Raw genomic sequence first — 27846 nt, 5'->3', positions numbered from 1 at the left:
GGTCAGAATGGCGGCAGCGCAGCATCGTCATTCTTCAGGATTGCCCCACTGGCCCTACCTCACAGCTGAAACTTTAAAAAACAGGATGGGCCACCAGCCACCTCCTCCAACTCAACAACATTCTATAACTGATAACTCCCTGAGCCTCAAGACACATGCCGAATGTCTGGTCTATCCCCTTCCACCCTCAGCGGATGATAATCTCACGACGCCTCCCGAGTGTTTCCTCACTCCTCTTCCACCCTCAGCTCCACCCTCAGCAGATGATAATCTCAAGACACCTCCCTTAGCTACTCAGGAGGCTGAGGCAGAAAAACCACCCAAACCCGAGAGAGAGAGGGCCGCTGACGTGGAACCACCACCGAAACCCGAGAGGCGGAGGGCCGCTGACGTGCAACCATCACGGAAACCCGAGAGGCGGAGGGCCGCAGTGGATAAGACACCTGCCGAGTTTCTGGTCTATCCCCTTCCACCCTCAGCGGATGATAATCTCGAAATGCCTCTCGAGTGTCTCCTCACTCCTCTTCCACCCTCACCTCCACCCTCAGCGGATGATAATCTCAAGACACCTCCCTTAGCTACTCAGGAGGCTGAGGCAGAAAAACCACCCAAACCCGAGAGACAGAGGGCCGCTGACGTGGAACCACCACCGAAACCCGAGAGGCGGAGGGCCGCTGACGTGCAACCATCACGGAAACCCGAGAGGCGGAGGGCCGCTGACGTGCAACCATCAGGGAAACCCGAGAGGCGGAGGACCACTGACGTGCAAGCATCACGGAAACCCGAGAGGCGGAGGGCCGCAGTGGATAAGACACCTGCCGAGTTTCTGGTCTATCCCCTTCCACCCTCAGCGGATGATAATCTCGAAACGCCTCTCGAGTGTCTCCTCGCTCCTCTTCCACCCTCACGTCTATCCCCAGCTCCACCCTCAGCGGATGATAAGACACCTGCCGAGTTTCTGGTCTATCCCCTTCCACCCTCAGCGGATGATAATCTCGAAACGCCTCTCGAGTGTCTCCTCACTCCTCTTCCACCCTCACCTCCACCCTCAGCTCCACCCTCAGCGGATGATAATCTCAAGACACCTCCCTTAGCTACTCAGGAGGCTGAGGCAGAAAAACCACCCAAACCCGAGAGACAGAGGGCCGCTGACGTGGAACCACCACCGAAACCCGAGAGGCGGAGGGCCGCTAACGTGCAACCATCACGGAAACCTGAGAGGCGGAGGGCCGCTGACGTGCAACCATCATGGAAACCCGAGAGGCGGAGGACCACTGACGTGCAACCATCACGGAAACCCGAGAGGCGGAGGGCCGCAGTGGATAAGACACCTGCCGAGTTTCTGGTCTATCCCCTTCCACCCTCAGCGGATGATAATCTCGAAATGCCTCTCGAGTGTCTCCTCACTCCTCTTCCACCCTCACCTCCACCCTCAGCGGATGATAATCTCAAGACACCTCCCTTAGCTACTCAGGAGGCTGAGGCAGAAAAACCACCCAAACCCGAGAGAGAGAGGGCCGCTGACGTGGAACCACCACCGAAACCCGAGAGGTGGAGGGCCGCTGACGTGCAACCATCACGGAAACCCGAGAGGCGGAGGGCCGCTGACGTGCAACCATCAGGGAAACCCGAGAGGCGGAGGACCACTGACGTGCAACCATCACGGAAACCCGAGAGGCGGAGGGCCGCAGTGGATAAGACACCTGCCGAGTTTCTGGTCTATCCCCTTCCACCCTCAGCGGATGATAATCTCGAAATGCCTCTCGAGTGTCTCCTCACTCCTCTTCCACCCTCACCTCCACCCTCAGCGGATGATAATCTCAAGACACCTCCCTTAGCTACTCAGGAGGCTGAGGCAGAAAAACCACCCAAACCCGAGAGAGAGAGGGCCGCTGACGTGGAACCACCACCGAAACCCGAGAGGCGGAGGGCCGCTGACGTGCAACCATCACGGAAACCCGAGAGGCGGAGGGCCGCTGACGTGCAACCATCAGGGAAACCCGAGAGGCGGAGGACCACTGACGTGCAACCATCACGGAAACCCGAGAGGCGGAGGGCCGCAGTGGATAAGACACCTGCCGAGTTTCTGGTCTATCCCCTTCCACCCTCAGCGGATGATAATCTCGAAATGCCTCTCGAGTGTCTCCTCACTCCTCTTCCACCCTCACCTCCACCCTCAGCGGATGATAATCTCAAGACACCTCCCTTAGCTACTCAGGAGGCTGAGGCAGAAAAACCACCCAAACCCGAGAGAGAGAGGGCCGCTGACATGGAACCACCACCGAAACCCGAGAGGCGGAGGGCCGCTGACGTGCAACCATCACGGAAACCCGAGAGGCGGAGGGCCGCTGACGTGCAACCATCAGGGAAACCCGAGAGGCGGAGGACCACTGACGTGCAACCATCACGGAAACCCGAGAGGCGGAGGGCCGCAGTGGATAAGACACCTGCCGAGTTTCTGGTCTATCCCCTTCCACCCTCAGCGGATGATAATCTCGAAATGCCTCTCGAGTGTCTCCTCACTCCTCTTCCACCCTCACCTCCACCCTCAGCGGATGATAATCTCAAGACACCTCCCTTAGCTACTCAGGAGGCTGAGGCAGAAAAACCACCCAAACCCGAGAGAGAGAGGGCCGCTGACATGGAACCACCACCGAAACCCGAGAGGCGGAGGGCCGCTGACGTGCAACCATCACGGAAACCCGAGAGGCGGAGGGCCGCAGTGGATAAGACACCTGCCGAGTTTCTGGTCTATCCCCTTCCACCCTCAGCGGATGATAATCTTGAAACGCCTCTCGAGTGTCTCCTCGCTCCTCTTCCACCCTCACGTCTATCCCCAGCTCCACCCTCAGCGGATGATAAGACACCTGCCGAGTTTCTGGTCTATCCCCTTCCACCCTCAGCAGATGATAATCTCGAAACGCCTCTCGAGTGTCTCCTCACTCCTCTTCCACCCTCACCTCCACCCTCAGCTCCACCCTCAGCGGATGATAATCTCAAGACACCTCCCTTAGCTACTCAGGAGGCTGAGGCAGAAAAACCACCCAAACCCGAGAGACAGAGGGCCGCTGACGTGGAACCACCACCGAAACCCGAGAGGCGGAGGGCCGCTGACGTGCAACCATCACGGAAACCCGAGAGGCGGAGGGCCGCTGACGTGCAACCATCATGGAAACCCGAGAGGCGGAGGACCACTGACGTGCAACCATCACGGAAACCCGAGAGGCGGAGGGCCGCAGTGGATAAGATACCTGCCGAGTTTCTGGTCTATCCTCTTCCACCCTCAGCGGATGATAATCTCGAAACACCTCTTGAGTGTCTCCTCGCTCCTCTTCCACCCTCACGTCTATCCCCAGCTCCACCCTCAGCGGATGATAAGACACCTGCCGAGTTTCTGGTCTATCCCCTTCCACCCTCAGCGGATGATAATCTCGAAACGCCTCTCGAGTGTCTCCTCACTCCTCTTCCACCCTCACCTCCACCCTCAGCTCCACCCTCAGCGGATGATAATCTCAAGACACCTCCCTTAGCTACTCAGGAGGCTGAGGCAGAAAAACCACCCAAACCCGAGAGAGAGAGGGCCGCTGACGTGGAACCACCACCGAAACCCGAGAGGCGGAGGGCCGCTGACGTGCAACCATCACGGAAACCCGAGAGGCGGAGGGCCGCTGACGTGCAACCATCAGGGAAACCCGAGAGGCGGAGGACCACTGACGTGCAAGCATCACGGAAACCCGAGAGGCGGAGGGCCGCAGTGGATAAGACACCTGCTGAGTTTCTGGTCTATCCCCTTCCACCCTCAGCGGATGATAATCTCGAAACGCCTCTCGAGTGTCTCCTCGCTCCTCTTCCACCCTCACGTCTATCCCCAGCTCCACCCTCAGCGGATGATAAGACACCTGCCGAGTTTCTGGTCTATCCCCTTCCACCCTCAGCGGATGATAATCTCGAAACGCCTCTCGAGTGTCTCCTCACTCCTCTTCCACCCTCACCTCCACCCTCAGCGGATGATAATCTCAAGACATCTCCCTTAGCTACTCAGGAGGCTGAGGCAGAAAAACCACCCAAACCCGAGAGACAGAGGGCCGCTGACGTGGAACCACCACCGAAACCCGAGAGGCGGAGGGCCGCTGACGTGCAACCATCACGGAAACCCGAGAGGCGGAGGGCCGCTGACGTGCAACCATCATGGAAACCCGAGAGGCGGAGGACCACTGACGTGCAACCATCACGGAAACCCGAGAGGCGGAGGGCCGCAGTGGATAAGACACCTGCCGAGTTTCTGGTCTATCCTCTTCCACCCTCAGCGGATGATAATCTCGAAACACCTCTGGAGTGTCTCCTCGCTCCTCTTCCACCCTCACGTCTATCCCCAGCTCCACCCTCAGCGGATGATAAGACACCTGCCGAGTTTCTGGTCTATCCCCTTCCACCCTCAGCGGATGATAATCTCGAAACGCCTCTCGAGTGTCTCCTCACTCCTCTTCCACCCTCACCTCCACCCTCAGCTCCACCCTCAGCGGATGATAATCTCAAGACACCTCCCTTAGCTACTCAGGAGGCTGAGGCAGAAAAACCACCCAAACCCGAGAGAGAGAGGGCCGCTGACGTGGAACCACCACCGAAACCCGAGAGGCGGAGGGCCGCTGACGTGCAACCATCACGGAAACCCGAGAGGCGGAGGGCCGCTGACCTGCAACCATCAGGGAAACCCGAGAGGCGGAGGACCACTGACGTGCAACCATCACGGAAACCCGAGAGGCGGAGGGCCGCAGTGGATAAGACACCTGCCGAGTTTCTGGTCTATCCCCTTCCACCCTCAGCGGATGATAATCTCGAAATGCCTCTCGAGTGTCTCCTCACTCCTCTTCCACCCTCACCTCCACCCTCAGCTCCACCCTCAGCGGATGATAATCTCAAGACACCTCCCTTAGCTACTCAGGAGGCTGAGGCAGAAAAACCACCGAAACCCGAGAGGCGGAGGGCCACTGACGTGGAACCACCACTGAAACCCGAGACGCGGAGCGCCGCTGATGTGCAGCCATCACGGAAACCCGAGAGGCGGAGGGCCGCTGACCTGGAATCACCACCGAAACCCGAGAGGCGGAGCGCCGCTGATGCGCAGCCGTCGCCGAAACCCGAGAGGCGGAGCGCCGCTGACGTGCAGCCGTCGCCGAAACCTGAGAGGCGGAGGGCCGCTGACCTGGAATCACCACCGAAACCCGAGAGGCGGAGGGCCGCTGACCTGGAATCACCACCGAAACCCGAGAGGCGGAGCGCTGCTGACACGCAACCATCACCGAAAACCGAGAGGCGGAGCGCCACTGACGCGCAGCCGTCGCCGAAACCTGAGAGGCGGAGGGCCGCTGACCTGGAATCACCACCGAAACCCGAGAGGCGGAGCGCCGCTGACGCGCAGCCGTCGCCGAAACCCGAGAGGCGGAGCGCCGCTGACGTGCAGCCGTCGCTGAAACCTGAGAGGCGGAGGGCCGCTGACCTGGAATCACCACCGAAACCCGAGAGGCGGAGGGCCGCTGACCTGGAATCACCACTGAAACCTGAGAGGCGGAGGGCCGCTGACCTGGAATCACCACCGAAACCCGAGAGGCGGAGCGCCGCTGACGTTCAACCATCACCAAAACCCGAGAGGCGGAGCGCCGCTGACGCGCAACCATCACTGAAACCCGAGAGGCGGAGCGCCGCTGACGCGCAGCCGTCTCCGAAACCTGAGAGGCGGAGGGCCGCTGACCTGGAATCACCACCGAAACCCGAGAGGCGGAGCGCCGCTGACCTGGAATCACCACCGAAACCCGAGAGGCGGAGGGCCGCTGACGCGCAACCATCACCGAAACCTGAGAGGCGGAGGGCCGCTGACGCGCAGCCATCACCGAAACCCGAGAGGCGGAGCGCCGCTGACGCGCAGCCATCACCGAAACCCGAGAGGCGGAGGGCCGCTGACGCGCAGCCGTCGCCGAAACCCAAGAGGCGGAGCGCCGCTGACGCGGAACCATCATCACCCGAACCCAAGAGGCGGAGGGTCGCTGACGTGGAACCGCCATGCAAACCCCCACGCAAACCCAAGAGGCGGTGGGCCGCTGACAGGCAACGGCCACGCAAACCCCCACGCAAACCCAAGAGGTGGAGCGCCGTTGAGGCGCAGCCGTCGCCGAAACCTGAGAGGCGGAGCGCCACTGACGCGGAACCTCCACGCAAGCCCAAGAGGCAGAGGTCCGCTGACGTGAAACCATCATCACCCGAACCCAAGAGGCGGAGGGTCGCTGACGTGGAACCGCCACACAAACCCAAGAGGCGGAGGGTCGCTGACGTGAGACGGCCACGCAAACCCCCACGCAAACCCAAGAGGTGGAGCGCCGCTAAGGCGCAGCCGTCGCCGAAACCCGAGGGGCGGAGCGCCGCTGAGGCGCAGCCGTCGCCGAAACCCGAGGGGCGGAGCGCCGCTGACACGCAGCCGTCGCCGAAACCCGAGGGGCGGAGCGCCGCTGACACGCAGCCATCACCGACACCTGAGAGGCGGAGCGCCGCTGACACGCAGCCATCACCGACACCTGAGAGGCGGAGCGCCGCTGACCTGGAATCACCACCGAAACCCGAGAGGCGGAGCGCCGCTGACGCGCAGCCGTCGCCGAAACCCGAGGGGCGGAGCGCCGCTGAGGCGCAGCCGTCGCCGAAACCCGAGGGGCGGAGCGCCGCTGAGGCGCAGCCGTCGCCGAAACCCGAGGGGCGGAGCGCCGCTGACGCGCAGCCGTCGCTGAAACCCGAGGGGCGGAGCGCCGCTGAGGCGCAGCCGTCGCCGAAACCCGAGGGGCGGAGCGCCGCTGACGCGCAGCCGTCGCCGAAACCCGAGGGGCGGAGCGCCGCTGACCTGGAATCACCACCGAAACCCGAGAGGCGGAGCGCCGCTGACACGCAGCCATCACCGACACCTGAGAGGCGGAGCGCCGCTGACACGCAGCCATCACCGATACCTGAGAGGCGGAGCGCCGCTGACCTGGAATCACCACCGAAACCCGAGAGGCGGAGCGCCGCTGAGGCGCAGCCGTCGCCGAAACCCGAGAGGCGGAGCACCGCTGACGCGCAGCCGTCGCCGAAACCCGAGAGGCGGAGCGCCGTTGACGCGCAGCCGTCGCCGAAACCCGAGAGGCGGAGCGCCGCTGACGCGCAAGCATCACCGAAACCCGAGAGGCGGAGCGCCGCTGACGCGCAGCCGTCGCCGAAACCCGAGAGGCGGAGCGCCGCTGACCTGGAATCACCACCGAAACCCGAGAGGCGGAGCGCCGCTGACACGCAGCCATCACCGAAACCTGAGCGGTGGAGCGCCGCTGACACGCAGCCATCACCGAAACCCGAGAGGCGGAGCGCCGTTGACGCGCAGCTGTCGCCGAAACCCGAGAGGCGGAGCGCCGCTGACCTGGAATCACCACCGAAACCCGAGAGGCGGAGCGCCGCTGACACGCAGCCATCACCGAAACCTGAGCGGTGGAGCGCCGCTGACCTGGAATCACCACCGAAACCCGAGAGGCGGAGCGCCGCTGACACGCAGCCATCACCAAAACCCGAGAGGCGGAGCGCCGCTGACCTGGAATCACCACCGAAACCCGAGAGGCGGAGCGCCGCTGACTCGCAGCCGTCGCCGAAACCCGAGAGGCGGAGGGCCGCTGACGCGCAGCCGTCATTGAAACCCGAGAGGCGGAGCGCCGCTGACTCGCAGCCGTCGCCGAAACCTGAGAGGCGGAGCGCCGCTGACGCGCAGCCGTCGCCGAAACCCGAGAGGCGGAGCGCCGCTGACCTGGAATCACCACCGGAACCCGAGAGGCGGAGCGCCGCTGACACGCAGCCATCATCGAAACCCGAGAGGCGGAGCGCCGCTGACGCGCAGCTGTCGCCGAAACCCGAGAGGCGGAGCGCCGCTGATGCGCAGCCGTCGCCGAAACCCGAGAGGCGGAGCGCCGCTGACCTGGAATCACCACCGGAACCCGAGAGGCGGAGCGCCGCTGACGCGCAGCCGTCGCCGAAACCCGAGGGGCGGAGCGCCGCTGAGGCGCAGCCGTCGCCGAAACCCGAGGGGCGGAGCGCCGCTGATGCGCAGCCGTCGCCGAAACCCGAGAGGCGGAGCGCCGCTGACCTGGAATCACCACCGGAACCCGAGAGGCGGAGCGCCGCTGACACGCAGCCATCATCGAAACCCGAGAGGCGGAGCGCCGCTGACGCGCAGCTGTCGCCGAAACCCGAGAGGCGGAGCGCCGCTGATGCGCAGCCGTCGCCGAAACCCGAGAGGCGGAGCGCCACTGCTGACGCGCAGCCGTCGCCGAAACCCGAGAGGCGGAGCGCCGCTGACGCGGAACCGCCTCGCAAACCCAAGAGGCGGAGGGCAGCTGACATTGAACCATCATCACCCGAACCCAAGAGGCGGAGGGTAGGTGACGTGGAACTGCCACGCAAACCCAAGAGGCCGAGGGCCGCCGACGTGGAACCATCATTACCCGAACCCAAGAGGCGGAGGGTCGGTGACATGGAACTGCCACGCAAACGCAAGAGGCCGCAGGCCGCCGACATGGAACCATCATTACCCGAACCCAAGAGGCGGAGGTTGAATTAGCTGAGAACAGGCCATTGCACTCAAGCCTGAGCAATAAGAATAAAACTGAGTAGAACAAAATAAAAAAATCAAAAAACAAAACAAAACCGACACTCCAAAAACAAAGAATAAATAAATAATATAAAAATAAAATAAATACTGCAGTCCTTATGTTATTGCTTTGTTTCGATATCTGGTATGATTGCTTGAGGGACCTGAGGTTTTTAATCATGGGGGTTGTTTTAATCTTTAGAAGTGGTTGGTTATGTAAAATATTATTATTATTTTTTGAGACGATTTTGCTGTGTCACCCAGGCTGGAGTGCAGTGGCTTGATCACAGCTCACTGCAGCCTCAACCTCCTGGGCTTCAAGCAATCCTCCTGCCTCAGCCTCCCAAGTAGCTGGGATCACAGATGTGTGCCACCACGCCTGGCCAATGTTAAAAAATCCTTTAACTTTTGTGTAGAGATGCACTCCTGGACTCAAGCGATCCTCCTACTTGTCCCGACCACCAGCCCCTTTCTGATAAACACTTACACTGTTTATTGTCTGATGCCATTTCTATCTTCTTCCTTGTCGTCCAGACATCAAATAATTAGGTTTCTTCAGGGTTTTCTTTTTCAAGTGCTCAGTGTTAAAGATCACTCACATTAGGGCCAGACACCACGGCTCATGCCTGTAATCCCAGCACTTTGGGAGGCCGAGGCGGGCAGAGCACTTGAGGTGGGGAGTTTGAGACCAGCCCGGCCAACTTTGTGAAACCCCACCTCTACTGAAAAAAATACAAAAATTAGCTGGGCGTGATGGTGCATGCCTGTAGTCCTAGCCACTTGGGAGGCTGAGGCATGAGAATCGCTTGAACCCAGGAGGCAGAGGTTGTAGTGAGCCAAGATCACATCAGCACACTCTAGCCTGGGTGACAGAGCGAGACTCTGACTCAAAAAATAAATAAAATAAATATCACTTACATTAGCTATACCCAAGGGGTGGTCTATAGAGACTTGGAAGCAGTGGTTATTGCAACAGGGGCACGGAAGTCATCTGGCTATGCCAGGGTGCCCAGGGGATACTCGGGGTGGGTGGCATGGTGCTGCTGGGGACTCACCACACAGGACGCTCTGGTTGACGCACTGCCAGGAGTAGCACTCTGTCTTGGGGCTGCAGCCGGCCTCCTCAGCTCGAGTGTAACAACAGTCATGGCCATGGCAGCACCTGCGGATGTCACATGGGCAGGACAGCAGGTGGGTGGAGCTCTCTCTTGGCCCTCCTCTTGCCAGGACCATGGGTGACTGAAGACCCCCAGGGAGGCACAGCATCCTCTTAATCTAAGTTTTTTTTTTGTTTTTTTTTAAGAGACAGAGACTTTCTCTGTCGCCCAGGCTGGACTGCAGAGGCACAATCATAGCTCACGGCAGCCTTGAACTCCTGGGCTCAAGCGATCCTCCCACTTCAGTGTCCCAAGTAGCTGAGACTACAGGCACACGCCAGCATGCCCGGCTGGTTTTTTAATTTGTATTTCCTTTGAGACAGCGTATCTCTCTGTTGCTCAGGCTGGAGTGCAATGGCTCAATCAGCTCACTTTAGCCTTGAACTCCCGGGCTCAAGTGATACTGCCACCTCAACCTCCCAAGTCTGCTACTACAGGAACACAAACTCCTTTCAAATGCTGGGATTACAGGTGGGAGCTACTGTACACCTGGCCTTATGTAAGCTGTTTCCCTGAAAATCCCCGACTTGGGTAATGATTCCGTTGGCCCCACCATGCCCTGTCCTGCCTTCCTGGCTGTGCCCCAGCTTGGTCCCTGCCTGCCTGCCTCCCTCTCTGGGTCTCGAGCTCCTGTGACACATGACTCCTCTCTCTTCCTGGAGTGATCCAAGCCCTGCCACTTCCTGACTTTGCCCACACTGTACCCTCTGCCTGGGGCAACTTCATGTCTGCCCATTGACCCTTAGGCCTCAGCCCAGGCACAAGCCCCTGCCTCCGGAGGTCATCCAGGCCTCACCAGGCTACACCCTCTCGTAAAATTGGATTCTCTCCCTTCAGGGCAGGTTTATAATGAAATCCTCCTCAGAGGCCAGGTGCGGTGACACCCATCTGTAATCCCAGCACTTTGGGAGGCTGAGGTGGGAGGATCACTTGAGGCCAGGGGGTCGAGACCAGCCTGGGCAACATAAGAGAGACTCTTGTCTCTATAACAAATTTAAAAATTAGCTCACCAGGCCAGGCTCAGTGGCTCATGCCTGTAATCCCAACACTTTGAGAGGCCGAGGCAGGTGGATCACGAGGTCAGGAGTTCGAGAGCAGCCTGACCAACATGGCGAAACCCTGTCTCTACTAAAAATACAGAATTAGCCAGGCATGGTGGCACGCACCTCTACTCCCAGCTACTCGGGAGGCTGAGGTAGGAGAATTGCTTGAACCCAGGAGGTGGAGGTTGCGGTGAGCCAAGATCACGCCATTGCAGTCCAGCCTGAGCAACAGAGCAAGACTCTGTCTCGAGACAATAAAAACACACAAAAAATTAACTCGCCATGATGGCACATGCCTATTCTCCTAGCTACTTGGGAGGCTGAGGTGGGAGGATTCCCTTCAGCCCAGGAGTTTGAGTCTGCAGTGAGCCACTATGATTGTGCCACTGCACTCTAACCTGGGCAAAAGCGAGACCCCAGGCTAGAGTGCATGATTTTGGGTCACTGCAACCTCCACCTCCCAGGTTCAAGTGATTTTCCTGCCTCAGCCTCTTGAGTAGCTGGGACTACAGGCATGTGCCACCACGCCTGGGTAATTTTTGTATTTTTAGTAGAGACAGGGTTTAGTAGAGACCATGGTGAAACCCCGTCTCTATAAAACAAATCTCTACTAACCCCATCTCTACAAAAAATAGCTGAGCATAGTAGTGCACACCTGTAATTCCAGCTACTTGGGAGGCTGAGGCATGAGAATCATTTGCATCTTGGAGGCAGAGTTTGCAGTGAGCTGACATCACACCACTGCACTCCAGCTGGGATGACAGAGCAAGACCCTGTCTCAAAAAAAAGAAAAAGGAACAAACAACAGCAACGACAACAAAAAAACCTCTGTGTCAATCACAGCCTTCAAGCTAGGGGAGAGGCGGCCGAATTCTGCCCTCTGCTAACTAACTATAGCTTTGTGGAAATGGGTGAGTGGCATGCCCTTGTGAGCCTCAGGGCCCCATCTGTAAAATGGGCATAACTGTCATGCCCGTCTTTAAGAACAGCCTTGGGGGTAAATGAGTGGAAGTCATGGAAAGATCTCAGCCCACAACCTTCCACAGAACAGGCGCTTCTCACACAGTAAGTAGCAGGAGTGCAGAGGCTGCAGGCATGAATCCAGCCAGACTGCCTGGGTTCAAGTACCAGCTCCCACGTCTTGGTAACTATGTGGCCTCAGACAAGTTACTTAATATTTCTTTTTTTTTTTTTCAGAGGGAGTTTTGCTCTGTCACCCAGGTTGGAGTGCAGTGGTGTGATCTCGGCTCATTGCAACCTCTGCCTCCCGGGTTCAAGCAATTCTCCTGCCTCAGCTTCCTGAGTAGCTGGAATTACAGGCACCTGCCACCACACACAGCTAATTTTTGTATTTTTAGTAGAGACGGGGTTTCACCATGTTGGCCAGGCTGGTCTTGAATTCCTGACCTCAAGTGATCTGCCCACCTCGGCCTCCCAAAGTGCTGGGATTACAGGAGTGAGCCACCGCTCCTGGCCAATTTTTTAAGGCAACGTTTTCAGCCCATGGCCAGGGTAAGGGGCAGCTGGTACCAAGATCTGGCTTCACTGGCCATGTTATCCAAGAGGCCTCTGCCTGCCTGCAAAGTAGTACTGCACACTGGGATCTCCCTGGACCAAACTCCAGCTTCAGTTTTGGGTACTTCCTCATAAGCCTTGACTACCCCAGAGTGTGAGGGATTTTGTAGCCTGGTCCCAGGCATGCACTCACCAGTCAATGGCATCGCGGGGCTGGCCATGGCCTCCCAAGCCACAAAAGGAACCATATTTCATATAGGCGATGGGAGTCCAGGGACCAACACAACCCACAATTCCTGCCAGTTCCAGGATCCCACGCTGGTGCACACATAATATCCTGGAGGCTGGGGGGTAAACAAAGGTGACAGGCTGCAGGTCAGGGCTTCCCAGACCCCTGGGAAGGGCATGAGCCTGAGAAGAGCCTAGGTGTTACAGCCTGGCTGTCTGGGTTTGAATCCTACTTCCTAGCTGTGTGACCTTGGACAAATTCCTAACCTCTCTGGGCCTTGGTTTCCTCATCTGTGAAATGGGGGATAAGCTGACTTCAACTCATATGAATGAAATGAGATAATGAGTATAAAGCCCCTGGTGCATGAAAAGGCTATTATAATCCGTCTGGGCTCAGTGGCTCACACCTGTAATCCCAAGACTTTGGGAGGCCCAGGTGGGCAGATCACCTGAGGTCAGCAGTTCAAGATCAGCCTGGCCAACATGGTGAAACCCCATCTGTAGTAAAAATACAAAAATTAGCCGAGCCTAGTGGTGCACACTGGTAATCCCAGCTACTAGGGAGGCTGAGGAAGGAGAGTCACTTGAACCTGAGAGGCGAAGATTGCAGTGAGCCAAGATTTTGCCACTGCATTCCAACCTGGACGACAGAGCAAGAGTCTCAAAAAAAGAAAAAGAAAAAAAGGATAACTATTATAATCAAGGTCCTCAAGGTAGCCAAGAAGGGAAAAAAGAGTCGTGCATGAAACGTCCACTTCCCTGTGTTGGGCACTGGGCATCACGGATGCGCCTACAGGTGTCTGTCACCAAGGTGGGCTCCTCTGTGGCAGCTCCCGGGCCCTGGCACTGCCCTGTGCTCATGACTTCCCCTCCAGACTCAGACTCGGGGCCCTTGGTATCTCCTCTTATTTTCACTGCCAGACAGGAAGGCCCCTTGGCCTGAGCCCAGCCATTTTTCTAGATCCTGGCACAGCTTGGACATGTAATGGTGCCCAATGCATGTGACTGGAACCCCTGCATTGGACATGAAGGAAACGAGGCCAGCCGGGAAAGGTAACCCCACATTCCCACAGCCAGCAGGAACCCGAGCAGAGGCTTCAACCCAGGCTTCTGACTTGCAAACCAGTGCTCCTTCCTCCTTACACAGTAACAACAGGGGAAGGTGGCCTTCCGGGTTGCCAGAGCCGACTGGTACCAGCAATAGAGTGGAAACTCACACACAGGCTTCCCTGCTTCCTGGGTTAGGGTTAGGGTTTATACGGCTCCGGGAGGTTGATGCATTGTGTTTGATCATCCCCCTTTTTTTTTTTTTGAGACAGAGTCTCATTCCTGTTGCCCAGGCTGGAGCACAGTGGTGTAATCTTGCTCACAGCAACTTCTGCCTCCCAGGTTCAAGCAATTGTCCCGCCTCAGCCTCCCGAGTAGCTGGGATCACAGGCGTGTGCCACCTCACCCAGCTGATTTTTGTATTTTTAGTAGAAACAGGGTTTCACCATCTAGGCCAGGCTGGTCTCGAACTCCTGACCTCATATGATCCACCTGGTTTGGCCTCCCAAAGTGCTGGGATTATAGGCGTGAGCCACTGTGCTCATCCTGATCATCTTGTCTCTCTTTTTTTTTTTAGAGACAGGGTCTCACTCTGTCACCCACACTGGAGTGCAGTGGCACAATCATAGCTCACTGCAGCCTCCAAATCCTGGGCTCAAGCGATCCTCCTGCCTCAGCCTCCAGACATATGGGCATGCACCACCATGCCCAGCTAATTTTTAAATTTTTAGTAGATCTGGGGTCTCACTATGTTGCCCAGGCTGTTCACAAACTCCTGGCCTCAAGTGATTCTCCTGCCTTGGCCTCCAAAGGCGCTGGGATTCCAGGCATGAGCCACCATGCCCAGTCTCATTTCTGTTTTATCTAGAACATGTTTTCATCACACTGACTTTTTTGAGAAGTCCAGGCCAGATTTAAATTCCGTTTTGTCTTTTTAGCGGTGGAAAAGTAGCATATTTATGTTGCAGGACAAAGATGAATCAAATAGGAAGAAAATGTAAAACACATTTGGGGCCAGGCACAGTGGCTCATGCCTGTAATCCCAGCACTTTGGGAGGCCAAAGTGGGCAGATCACCTGAAGTCAGGAGTTCCAGACCAGCCTGACCAACATGGAGAAACCCTGTTTCTTTCTTTTTTTTTTTTTTTTTACTGATCTCCAGAACTCTTTTTTTTTTTTTTTTAATTGATCTTTCTTGGGTGTTTCTCGCAGAGGGGGATTTGGCAGGGTCATAGGACAATAGTGGAGGGAAGGTCAGCAGATAAACAAGTGAACAAAGGTCTCTGGTTTTCCTAGGCAGAGGACCCTGCGGCCTTCTGCAGTGTTTGTGTCCCTGGGTACTTGATATTAGGGAGTGGTGATGACTCTTAACGAGCATGCTGCCTTCAAGCATCTGTTTAACAAAGCACATCTTGCACCGCCCTTAATCCATTTAACCCTGAGTGGACACAGCACATGTTTCAGAGAGCACAGGGTTGGGGTAAGGTCACAGATCAACAGGATCCCAAGGCATTAGAATTTTTCTTACTACAGAACAAAATGAAAAGTCTCCCATGTCTACTTCCTTCTACACAGACACGGCAACCATCCGATTTCTCAATCTTTTCCCCACCTTTCCCCCCTTTCTATTCCACAAAACCGCCACTGTCATCATGGCCCGTTCTCAATGAGCTGTTCGGCACACCTCACAGCCATGGTGGGAGACATGCACCACCACACCTGGCTAATTTTTGTATTTTTAGTAGAGGCGGGCTGGCCAGGCTGATCTGGAACTCCTGACCGCAAGTGATCCACCCGCCTTGGCCTCCCAAAGTGCTGAGATTACAGGCGTGAGCCACTGCGCCTGGCCCATTGATTTAAATATATATATATATATTTAGTTTTAATGTATTGAGGGGGTATAAGTACGAGTTTCTCACATGCCTATATCACATAGTGGTGAAGCCTGGGTAGTTCATTGATCTGGGTTATCAGAAAACTGTGTTCAAGAGGACTTGTTAGAGTTTTCTCCATGCAAAGCAAATTTGGGGGCAGGACGCAGTGGCTGACTGCTGTAATCCCAGCGCTTTCGGAGGCTGAGGAGGGCGGATCACGAGGTCAGGAGCTGGAGACCGGCCTGGCCAACATGGTAAAACCCCGTCTCTACCACCACCAGTTAGCTGGGCGTGGTGCCGGGCGACTGTAGTCCTAGCTACTTGGGAGGCTGAGGCAGGAGAATCGCTAGAACCCAGGAGGCAGAGGTTGCAGAGAGCCAAGATGGCACCACTGCACTCCAGCCTGGGTGACAGAGCCAGACTCCATCTCAAAAAAAAAAAAAAAAAAGGTATTTACTAAATTTTTGTATCAAAATAACAAATTATGTATGTTTTGGGGAAAGAAACCTGGTTATTAAATCTTCATTTCGATTGAGTTCTATGTAAATTAAAATTCACTCTAAGAACTATTTTTTGGTATAAAACTTCATCTGCCCAAAAGTGTTCAGGAGATAACCTGAGATTTTAGAATAGAAATGTAAACAATCAAAACCAAGAAACCAAGTTTCCTGAAACTTGCATTAAAATATTAGAAATATTAATAATTCTAAAATGCCATTTTGCCACTGTTATTCATATTAACCAAAATATTAGAGAAGTAATATTTCAGACTAGATCAGGAAAAAATGTCTGAATACAATTCAAAAATAATCATTGATAATTTTTTTAAAAGTGGGTCTCTAAATAGTAGTAATTCCTCAAAATGAAGTGCATAATTGGCACATCAAATATTTTGTCTGCAGGCAATTCTGTGCATTTTAGGTCAAAAATGTGGTCCCTTTAAGAGAGTCCTTGACTTCTCATTTCTCCGGGGACCCTTCTGTGGCACTGGTCCCCTTTGTATATAAAATGGTGAAAGCTGACTTGAATGTGCCGTCACCGCTCTGCTGGGAAACACAGATGAAGGTGGCCCAGAGAAAACCACAGACTCCAGCATAAGCTGTTCTCCATTGAACAGGAACAAGGCTGAAGTTGGTTAGCTGGAACAGGGAGAGTGAGTCCGTTAGGGCCACATGGAAACCAAAGCCCCGAGTTCATATTACTGAGCGGGCGGAACTCACCTGTACAAAGGGCCAGTACATCAGTCCGCTCTGGAATTAAAAAAAAAAAAAAAAAAGCAACAACTTAATTAGATTGCCTTTTATTTTTTATTTATTTATTTTGTTTTTTATTTTTTGAGACAGGGTCTCACTCTGTTGCCCAGACTGGAGTGCAGTGGTGCAATCTTAGCTCACCGCAACCTCTGCCTCCTGGGTTCAAGCAATTGTCGTCCCTCTGCCTCCTGAGTATCTGCGATGACAGATGCACACCACCTCACCTGGCTAAATTTTGTATTTTTAGTAGAGACGGGTTTTCACCATGTTGGCCAGGCTGGTCTCGAACTCCCGACCTCAGGTGATCCGCCCACCTCGGCATCCCAAAGTGCTGGGATTATGGGTGTGAGCCACTATACTCGACCTAGAATACCTTTTAGCTACACAAAACAATTGCACAGTTCATTCCATAAAACAGTAAGAAATACTAGGCCAACAAGATGCCAAGGTAGTATTATATTTCAGACTAAGCTGATTAAATTAGACTACTAAGGCCTCTAGAGTGAGGGGGTTGGGGAGTTGTGGGGAAAAAAGCTGTTAGGTACAAGACATTTCTATTAATTATATTTTTAACATCAGAATGAAAAGTCTGCTAGAATCAGTACCAATTCTGGAAGAGAGCCGCTTTGGAAATGACAGCATGTATTTACGCATTGCAATTTCCTGGTTACCATGAACAAATGATGCAGGAATATATTTGTAAATACAGAATCATCAATGAATTCTTTTTTTTTTAATTAATTTTTTTCTTCTGAGACATGGTATCTCTATGTTGCCCAGGCTGGTCTTGAACTCCCAGGCAAAAGCAGTAGTCCCACCGCAGCCTCCCAAAGTGCTGGGGTTATAGGCATGAGCCACCTCATCCTGCTGAATTATTTTATTTATTTATTTTGTTTGAGATGGAGTCTCATTCTGTCGCCTAAGCTGGAGTGCAGTGGCAAGGTCTCGGCTCACTGCAACCTCTGCCTCCTAGGTTCAAGCGATTCTCCTGCCTCAGCCTCCTCAGTAGCTGGGATCACAGGTGCCTGCCACCATGCTCGGCTAATTTTTGTATTTTTATTAGAGACAGGGTTTCACCATGTTGGCCAGGCTGGTCTTGAAGTCCTGACCTCAGGTGATTTGCCTGCCTCCTCCTCCCAAAGTGGTGGGATTACAGGCGTGAGCCATTGTGCCCAGCCTTGAATTGTTAAAACTATATACCAAACCATTGTTTATGGAATGATTTTCAATAATATATTCAAACCATGGGATGCTATAGCACAAGTTTAGCTGAAATTTTCATATATTACAAAATATCTTAGACATTTTAACAAGCTTTATCCTATACAGTCCGATAAAAAAGTCACCATTATGAATTTAAAAAAAAAAAAAAAGTCTTGGTATGTAAATTATATCTCAAAAAAAAGCTAGAGGTTTTTAAAATAGTCCTTAAAAGTGGTATTACAGACTTATTTTCTTCTTTTTACTAATTTGTATTTTCTGAAGTTTCTAAAATGAACAATTGCAATAAAAGCTTTATAATATTTATGTTTATATTTAAAAGTAGATATTACATATAATGTGTGTATATATATATATATTGTTTTGTTTTGTTTTGTTTTATTTTGTTTTGTTTTTGAGGTGGAGTTTCGCTCTTGTTGCCCAGGCTGGAGTGCAATGGTGCGATCTCGGCTCACTGCAGCCTCCACTTCCCAGGTTCAAGGGATTGTCCTGCCTCAGCCTCTGAGCAGCTGGGATTACAGGTGCACACGACCACACCCAGTTAATTTTTTGTATTTTTAGTAGAGACAGCATTTCACGATATTGGCCAGGCTGGTCTCGAACTCCTGACCTCAGGTGATCTGCCCGCCTCAGGTAATCCCAAGGTGCTGGGATTACGGTTGTGAGCCACCATGCCTGGCCATAAAATATATTTTACATATATTTTTGAGACAGAGTTTCGCTCTTGTGCATTTCAAATTCCCGAGCTCAGGTGATCCACCCACCTCGGCCTCCCAAAGTGCTGGGATTACAGGCGTGAGACACTGAGCCTGGCCCTTAATTTTTAAATATACTTTAAATATAAAATATACCCCTGTAATCCCAGCACTTTGGGAGGCCAAGGCGGCTGGATCACCTGAAGTCAGGAGTTTGAGACCAGCCTGACCAACATTGAGAAACCCCATCTCTAATAAAAATACAAAAATTAGCAGGGCGTGATGGCAGGAATCTGTAATCCCAGCTACTCAAGAGGCTGAGGCAGGAGAATTGCTTGAACCTGGGAGGCAGAGGTTGCAGTGAGCTGAGACTGCACCATTGCACCCCAACCCGGGCAACAGAACGAGACTCTGTCTCAAAAAATAATAATAATAATAATTTAAAACTTTAGCAAAAATAATCAGAAGACTAAACTCATCCAAACATGGCTTTCCTTCTTTCTTTTTTTTTTTTCTTAATAGAGATGAGGGCTCACTATGTGGGCCAGGTTGGTCTTGAACTCCTGGCCCCAAGCAATCCTCCTGCCTCCGCCTCCCAAAGTGTTAGGATTACAGGAGCCACTGTGCCCGGCCATGGCTTTATTTCTTATGGCTGTGTTTTTTCCTGTCAGAATGTAGTATCATGTAGTAGTATATTTTGTTCTCAAACCATTCCCCCACAAAAAGGAATCAGGACGCCTCAGAGAAATGGCTGATCCTAGGGCCAGGGCAGGGCAGGTGCAAGGTACAAGATGGTCCTGGAACACACTGTCATGCCAGGAAGGAAGTGGCTTATGAAAGAAGAAAAGGAGAAAGAAGATGGGTGATGTCACAGGACACAGGAACCAGCGTGGAGGGACTCCAACTGGCCGAATCTGGGACATGAGAGCACTAAAAATAATTAAACCCTGTCATGAACTCTCCTCTGTGCTTCGGCAATCTCCCTCTGAATAGGCCAAAGGCATCTGGCATTCAACATTTCCCAAACTGAACTCACCTCATCTTTTTTTTGAGATGGAGTCTTGCTCTGTCACCCAAGCTGGAGTGCAGTGGTGCAATCTCACCTCACTACAATCTCCGCCTCCCAGGTTCAAGTCATTCTCTGTAGGGACCAGCCCCACAGGGTCGGTGGGTCTCTCCCTATGTGCGGCGACGAGAGAGTGTAGAAATAAAGACACAAGACAAAGAGACAAGAGAAAAGGCAGCTGGGCCCGGGGGACCACTACCACCAATGTGCAGAGACCGGTAGTGGCCCCGAACGTCGGGCTGCGCTGTTATTTATTGGATACAAGGCAGAAGGGGCAGGGTAAAGAATGTGAGTCACCTCCAATGATAGGTAAGGTCACGTGGGTCACGTGTCCACTGGACAGGGGGCCCTTCCCTGCCTGGCAGCCGAGGCAGAGAGGGAGAGGAGACAAAGAGAAAGACAGCTTATGCCATTATTTCTGCATATCAGGGACTATTAGTATTTTCACTAATTTACCACTGCTATCTAGAAGGCAGAGCCAGGTGTACAGGATGGAACATGAAGGTGGACTAGGAATGTGACCACTGAAGCACAGCATCACAGGGAGACGGTTAGGCCTCCGGATAACTGCGGGCGAGCCTGACTGATGTCAGGCCCTCCACAAGAGGTGGAGGAGCAGAGTCTTCTCTAAACTCCCCCGCAGAAAGGGAGACCCCCCCCTTTCCCGGTCTGCTAAGTAGCGGGTGTTGTTTCTTGACACCTTTTGCTACCGCTGGACCACGATCTGCCTGGTAACGGGAGTCTTCCCAGACGCTGGCGTCACCGCTAGACCAAGGAGCCCTCTGGTGGCCCTGTCCAGGCATAACAGAAGGCTCGCACTCCTGTCTTGCAGTCACACCTCACTATGTCCCTTCAGCTCCTGTCTCTGTATGGCCTGGTTTTTCCTAGGCTATGATTATAGAGCGAGGATTATTATAATATTGGAAGAAAAAGTAATTGCTACAAACTAATGATTAATGATATTCATATATAATCATATCTAAGATCTATATCTGGTATAACTATTCTTGTTTTATATTTTATTATACTGGAACAGCTCGCGTCCTCTGTCTCTTGCCTCGGTGCCTGGGTGGCTTGCCGCCCACAGAGGAAGCTCTAGGGCCTGCCTGTGCTGTCTCCCTGCCAGCCAGCACCCTTTGTCTCACCATTTTCTGCTGGGACCCCCAGCCTCCACCCAGTGGGCTCCTCTCCCCGATGCTCCCCTCCTTGAGCCCCTCAGGCCCCTCACATGTGAAAACCTCCCAGGCCGGCCAGGCCTGTGATCCACTTGCCCAGCCACAGTCCATCTGGGCTCCAGGACAAGCACGGTCCATGGAGCAACTGAGCTGGTACTGGGGGCCAGAGCCTGGTGTGGGAATGAACAAAACTCTGATGATTCCGCAGAATGAGGAGGGGACACCATGGCTCATGCCTGTAATCCCAGAGCTTTGGAGGCCCAGTGGGGAAGAATCACTTGAGCCTTGGACTTTGAGACCAACCTGGGCAATACAGCAAGACCCCATCTCTAGAAAAAAATATATTTAAAACTGAGCTGGGCAGCCAGGTGTGGTGGCTCACACCTGTAATCGCAGCATTTTGGGAGGCCAACGTGGGCGGATCACCTGAGGTCGGGAGTTCGAGACCAGCCTGACCAACATGGAGAAACCCCTTCTCTATGAAAAATACAAAATTAGCAGGGTGTGATAGCGCATGCCTGTAATCCCAGCTCCTTGGGAGACTAAGGCAGGAGAGTCGCTTGAACCCAGGAGGCGGAGGTTGCAGTGAGCCGTATCATGCCATTGCACTCCAGCCTGGGCAACACGAGCAAAACTCCGTCTCAAAAAAATAAAAAATAAATTAAAAATAAGTTTAAAAAATTAGCTGGGCATGGTGGCTCTCTCCTGTACACCCAGCTACCAGGGAAGCTGAGGCATGATTATCATGTGAGCCCATGATTTTGAGGCTGCAGTGAGCTACAATTTGGCCACTGCACTCCAGCCTGGGTGTCAGAGCCAAGCCTTGTCTCAAAAAAACAAAAATAAAAAAGAAGGAAGGGAAGCCAGGCTGGAGTTCCCCTAGTGAAACTGGATATCCGTGGGGAAACAGCCAGTATGGCAGAGGCCTTGGCTGCTGGAATGTTGGCTCCAAAAGCTGAGCAGGGTGAGGGCGCCCTGGGCCATTCCACTCTGGTACTCACCTGAGCTTTCTGGAATTTTGCTCCCTTGCCCTGGTGGCTGAGTGTGGGGAGTGTGGAGCTGTTGTCTGCCCTGAGGGTGTGGTAGGTCTAATGTGGGAGGGATCCGGAGTCGGGACCAGACTTGGGTTTGCTCCTGGAAGGAAGGGGTGGGGTTGAGAGCGAGGGAGCTTCTCCATTAGCCTCCTCAGCACCACAGCTGCAGCCAAGCTTAGAGTGATCTGCAAAGCCAAGATGTGAGTTTAGTGTTTAGTTGTGATTAGAAAGCACAAGAATAAAAGGCAAAAGAGCCCAAAGTATAATTTATTTATTTATTTATTTTGAGATGGAGTCTTGATCTGTCACCCAGGCTGGAGTACAGTGGCACGATCTCGGCTCACTGTAACCTCCACCTCCTGGGTTCAAGCAATTCTCCTGCCTCAGCCTCTTGAGTAGCTGGGATTACAGACATCCGCCACCACACCCGGCTAATTTTTGTATTTTTAGTAGAGGCGGGGTTTCACCATGTTGGTCAGGCTGGTCTTGAACACCTGACCTCAGGTGATCCGCCTGCCTCAGCCTCCCAAAGTGCTGGGATTACAGGCATGAGCCACTGCTCCTGGTGGCTTTTTTTATTTTTTGAGCTGTCACTGGGCTCTTGAGCTGCCCTCTGAACTCCACCCTGCAGGGCAGGCCAACAGAAGAGCTTTTTCTAATTGACCCAGCCAAGGGAAGTGAGCCAGTGAGTGGGGAAAAATGGGTACTCACTAGACAGAAACAGGGCAGGTCATGTTTCCCAGGGCAGTCTTGAAGGCGCCAATGCTTCTAGTCCAGTGCAGCCTGCATGCAAGCCCCCAGCAGCCCAGGCATTCCAGGCTCTGACCACAAGGCCAGTCTGGAGTAATATGTGTGGGCAGAGTTGAAGGGGCAGCGGTGGAGCAGAGCATGGATGCATAGAACAAGAAAGAACAAAGACGCTGGAGTCCCATCACCCTGGGAGCCAGCCCCAGTTTCATGGCTCTTGGGGGAAGTTACAGAGCTTCGCTAGAAGATCCTAGAAAAACAGCAGCCCGTGGCAGGTGCTTTTGTTTCCCTGGGTTTGAAGGAGGCTCCACAGACAAGAGACCAGAGGAGGTTGAGGCTTGGAAGCCACAGGGCCCTGTGGAAGGAGGGCATCCCCCCACCCTCCTCATTCTTTGTCTTCACTATTTAAAGTTCAAGGTCAAGCTGGGGCAGGCATGGTGGCTCACGCCTGTAATCCCAGCACTTTGGGAGGCCAAGGTGGGCAGATCACGAGGTCAGGAGTTCAAGACCAGCCTGGCCAACATGGTGAAACCCTGTCTCTACTAAAAATACGAAAATTAGCCAGGCACGGTGGTGGGCACCTGTAATCCCAGCTACTGGGGAGGCTGAGGCAGGAGAATTGCTTGAACCTGGGAGGCGGAGATTGCAGTGAGCTGAGATCATGCCACTGCACTCTAGCCTGGGTGACACAGCAAGACTCCAACTCAAAAAAAAAAAAAAAAAAAAGGTCAAGCTGGGCACGAGACATGAGACAGGTAACCATTTGAGTAAAGGTGAGTCTCCCAAGCCTTCCAAGAATTGTGTGAGTTCAGAGGCAAGCGCGCAGGTGGGAGTGTGGGAGAAGCTGAGGCATCCGGCTTCCAGGCAGAGGAGAAGCTGCTCACATGCTAGGGCCACAGGCCCCTCCTCCCTCCTCTGGAAGCCCCTTGACTGGCAGGACCACAGGCAACTAGCTCTGCCTCCACCCTCAGCAACCAACAGAAGGCACCTTTGACTCAGACTTTGTATTGCACTCCAGTAAAAAGCCCCAGACCCGCAGTGGGTGGCATAGAAAAAAGGTGGGAGGGGGGTTACACAGCTCAATCCTGTGAGGCAGGGGCGACTATTATTCACATCTTAGAGATGAGGAAATGGAGGTGGGGGGGGGTAAAATCCTTGCCTCCAGGGACTAAGCTGGCCAGTGTCCTGTGAGCATGAGCAGTGATTGACTTGAGTCACAGCCTCACCCCTGCAGCCAGATCTGAACTTTCTCATAGCTCAGCAACCCCCGCCAGGTCACTGAATCTCTGCAGGGCAAGCCCTTTACTCACTCACAGTAGAGGCCAGGACCATCGTCTGTTATTTTATTAACTGTTTCTTGGCCATTGGCTCTATGTGGGACTTTGTTCTACAGCAGTGACAAGAGCTGCCCCCAGGCAGTTTAATACACAGGTTCGGAAGGGGTTTAATGAGATGCATAAAATTTGTAGTATGGCAGAAAATAATAAGGGTTCAGGAAAGGGGGGCAGGCAGGGAAGTGCACAAGAAAAAGCCGCAATTTTATTGTATTTTATATTTTTAGAGACAGGGTCTTGCTGTTTCCCCCAGGCTGGAGTGCAATGGAGTGATCATAGCTCACTTCAGCCTCCAACTCCTGGGCTCAAGCGATCCTCCCACCTCAGCCTCCCCCGTAGCTGGGACTACAGGCATATGCCACCATGCCCGGCTTCTCAGAGCTGCAATTTTAAATTGGGAGCCAGGGAAGACCTCCCTGTGGAGGTGGCAGGTTATCAAGACTGAAGGTGTAGAGAAGAACCTTCCAGTCAAAGGGAAAAGGCAGGTTCTGCTGTGCTCAGGAATGGCCACAAGTACTATCATCCCCATCTTAGAGATGTGGACAGGGCCGCAACAGTGTCAGGGCGTTTCCTGGCTCCTCAACAGCAGGATCCGAAGTCGTCTGGAGGATGTGCCGCTCTGCTTGGGGCGGACCTCCCCTGGAGCGCACCTCCCCTGGAGCGCTCGGGCGCGCAGGGTGCACACAGCCCTCTTGGACCCCGGGACCGGCTCAGGCTCGGCGTCAGCAAAGGGACCTGCGCGGCGCCCTGGGGCGGAGGAGGCCCGAAGGTCAGTGGCCAGTGCCGTGCGGCTGACGGAGGTCGGGGCGCAACGGGACCGGGAGGAGCGCCCAGGGCGGGGGTGCCAGGCCCACTCCAACCGCGGCGGGGTTGGAGTCAAGGCGGCTCCGGGCGGGGGTCGGACCCCAAATCCAGGCCACAGGCCGCCGCCCGGTCTTCTTCTTTACCCGAAGGGCGGCCGCGGCGGATGGGAAGCCGTGCACGACGAGCACAATCTCCATGGGGAGGAGAACAGGAATGTTCCTGTGAGCCCCGCCGCGCCCTACCGCCAGCGCAGCCCAGCATCGCGGGTCCCCTCCTATCCCACCGGAGAACGGGGTCCTCACTCCCAGCTTCAGCCGAGCCCTGGCCCCGCAACTGCCTGAAGGCACGCCCCCTGCACCTGCCCACCTCAGGTCCCGCCTCCAGCCCAGGTACCCACCTATTCTCATTCCTCTCCCTCCTGCGCTCCACCCGACCCCAGCGTGCCCACCAAGACCCCTGCGCTGGATCATCACCCTCGCCTCAGCCAGCTGCTCTCCGGAGTTCCACCGCCGAGATTCCCAGGGCACCGCCTCCCCGTTAGGCTCCTCCCCTGCGACAGCCTCCCCCCACCAACCGGCCTCGCCCGGGACGTCCCGCCCACGTCACAGGCCTAGTGGGTCCCTCTCAGCAGGCTTTTGCCCCCCGGTTCCGCCTCCTCCAGGGAGCCTTCCTCCGGGCACAGAGACCCTCCCCCTCTTATCAGGGACCTCGGCCAATGGTCCGCCAAGCCCCGCCTTTTTTGCGGCCACCATTGTGCTGCTGGACGAACAGGGTTGACAGTGAGCCCCGCGTAGACAGGGCCCGGGTACCAGGGATTCAGGCAGTAGAGCAGCTGGACGCTGAAGAAGCACCCGGCCTCGCCCCGATTCCCGCGGGACCCTTCGAATTTTAGGAACTTTTCACTAACGAAACACACTTCTGTGTCAGCACTGACATCAAGAAGAGAACCTCACCAGCACCTCAGAACCCGCTTTGTCCCTCCCTGGTTCCTTCCCCTGGGTGCCTGGTGTGCTGCCGTCTCACCCACATGTAGTTGAGCGCAGCAGCCCCTGTAGGACACCTGGCAGATCAGGTCACAGTCCTGCTGTGCCCTCGGGCTCACTGGGGAGCTGGGGGCTCCCAGGTGCTCCTCCAGCAGCTCAGTTCAGCATGCTGGGGGGTCAGGGCCAGCCCCTGTCCCTGGGGCCTCAGGCCTCCCTTCCTTCCCACAGCAGCCAAGATCGCCGGTCTCTACAATGACTCGGAGCCACCCTGGAAGACCATGCGCAGAGGGGTGCTGATGACCCTGCTGCAGCAGTCGGCCATGACCCTGCCCCTGTGGATCGGGAAGCCTGGTGACAAGTGAGGGCAGCAGCTGCGAGGGAGGGGCTGGTTCCCAGGGGCTGGGACTGACCCTTTGTTCCACTCACAGGCCCCCACCCCTCTGTGGGGCCATCCCTGCCTCAGGAGACTACGTGGCCAGACCTGGAGACAAGGTGGCTGCCCGGGTGAAGGCCGTGGATGGGGACGAGCAGTGGATCCTGGCCGAGGTGGTCAGTTACAGCCATGCCACCAACAAGTGAGTGACACCAGCCCCGGGGCTGCTCTCTGGTCACCGAACTTGCCTGGGCTGCGGGAGAAAAGCTCTGCAGAGGGTGCTCCCCAGAGGCTGGTTGTGCAGGGAGCACCAGGTCCTCCCCCATCCTCACTCCCCAACAGGGACTGCGCCCCTGGCTGCATCCAGCCTTTTCCTCCTATTGTCTGCAGGTATGAGGTAGATGACATCGATGAAGAAGGCAAAGAGTGAGTGTCCAGGCCAGGGCAGGGCATGGAGCCTGGGGGCAGCCTAACAGCTGAGAAGGAGCATCCCCACCCAGCCACAGGTTGATATAAGCCCCTCTTCCCCAAGGAGACACACCCTGAGCCGGCGCCGTGTCATCCCGCTGCCCCAGTGGAAGGCCAACCCGGAGATGGACCCCGAGGCCTTGTTCCAGAAGGAGCAGCTCGTGCTGGCCCTGTATCCCCAGACCACCTGCTTCTACCGCGCCCTGATCCATGTGCCCCCACAGCGGGTAAAGCAGCCTCCAGGGGAGAGGCCATGGGTGATGTCAGGAACAGGCTGATCAGACAGACAAGGGGTCCTCTCCCCACTCCTTCCCTTTGTCCTCATCTCACAGGCTCCAAGCTGACAGGACCCACCAGCTGCCCTCCCTCTTCCGCTCCAGCCCCAAAGGCCACCATCCCTTTGCCAGCCCTGGCAGCCTTGGCAAGCCCCGAGTCAGTGGCTTCCAGCCCCAGGAGAACCAGCTCCGAGATGGGAAGCTCCTGCCCTAAGCCCTGGGCTCCTACCGCCTTGTGCTCTTGGTGACATGGGACACAAGCCACCTGAGGCCAGGATCCCTGCCTGCCGCCCTCTGGGTTGCCCTCAGTCCTCTCAACAAAGAGTCCTTGAAAGGCAGCAGACCCTCCAGCTATGACCACACTAGGAAGGGAGTCAGCACCCCTACTCCTCCCTGCCTATTCCCTGCCTTGGGTCTCCAGCCACTGAGAAAAGAGCTCTGTAGCAGCAGGGACTGGGCCAAGACTTCTTGACCCCAGAGTGAAGGATGTTAGGACTGGCTGAGAGTCCACGGCCCAGAGCCTCCTATGGTCTAGGCTGGGGGAAGGGGGTGCCTGTCCTGGCCTGGGGGTCTCTGAGCAGCCCCTCCTGTCTGCCTGCCCCACAGCCCCAGAATGACTACTCGGTCCTGTTTGAAGACACCTCCTATGCAGATGGCTATTCCCCTCCCCTCAATGTGGCTCAGAGGTACGTGGTGGCTTGTAAGGAACCCAAGAAAAAGTGATGCCGCCTGGCAGACTCGCCATCCCCCAACGACACAGGGCAGGACAGCAGAGGACATGCTCGGATTAAACACATTCCCCCTCTACTCGTCTCCTGGGTTTTACTTCTCCAGACCCTCTCCCCTCTCCAAACAGGGCAAGTTGAGGAGCTGGAGCGGGGAGGTGGCCGTATTTGGCCCCAGTGGGC

The 27846-nt window shown here is 55.0% G+C and overlaps 2 protein-coding genes across 2 annotated transcripts in view; both read left to right on the top strand.

Moving 5' to 3' along the window:
- The window catches only part of LOC115932781 (titin-like), a 136791-nt gene extending 128038 nt beyond the window's left edge, over nt 1–8753 (top strand). Inside the window, 1 exon segment of the mRNA XM_063699572.1 lies at nt 2–8753. Within this exon segment, the coding sequence (XP_063555642.1) occupies nt 2–8617 (8616 nt within the window). The 3' untranslated portion in view covers nt 8618–8753.
- A 15601-nt stretch (nt 8754–24354) lies between these two features.
- On the top strand, nt 24355–27735 carry LOC129527618 (SAGA-associated factor 29-like). The gene is made up of 7 exons (XM_055365593.2): nt 24355–24804; nt 24951–25228; nt 26051–26180; nt 26251–26397; nt 26586–26621; nt 26728–26890; nt 27545–27735. Exons 1-7 carry the CDS (start codon nt 24539–24541, stop codon nt 27659–27661), a joined length of 1137 nt encoding a protein of 378 aa, XP_055221568.1. The 5' UTR covers nt 24355–24538; the 3' UTR covers nt 27662–27735.
- The last annotated feature ends 111 nt before the right edge of the window (nt 27736–27846 follow it).

This window comes from Gorilla gorilla, chromosome 18, assembly GCF_029281585.2.
Source record: "Gorilla gorilla gorilla isolate KB3781 chromosome 18, NHGRI_mGorGor1-v2.1_pri, whole genome shotgun sequence".
NCBI classification, from domain to species: Eukaryota; Metazoa; Chordata; class Mammalia; order Primates; family Hominidae; genus Gorilla; species Gorilla gorilla.
The sequence above is the reverse complement of the archived record's forward strand: the minus strand, read 5'-3'. Positions and strand labels throughout refer to the sequence as shown.

Excerpts from the sequence above, each read along its gene's own strand:
- LOC129527618 (XM_055365593.2), top strand. The coding sequence starts at position 24,539 with ATGGCCACAAGTACTATCATCCCCATCTTAGAGATGTGGACAGGGCCG. Across the intron at positions 26,398-26,585 it reads TACAGCCATGCCACCAACAA|GTATGAGGTAGATGACATCG; the intron begins GTGAGTGACACC and ends TATTGTCTGCAG. Across the intron at positions 26,622-26,727 it reads ATCGATGAAGAAGGCAAAGA|GAGACACACCCTGAGCCGGC; the intron begins GTGAGTGTCCAG and ends CTCTTCCCCAAG.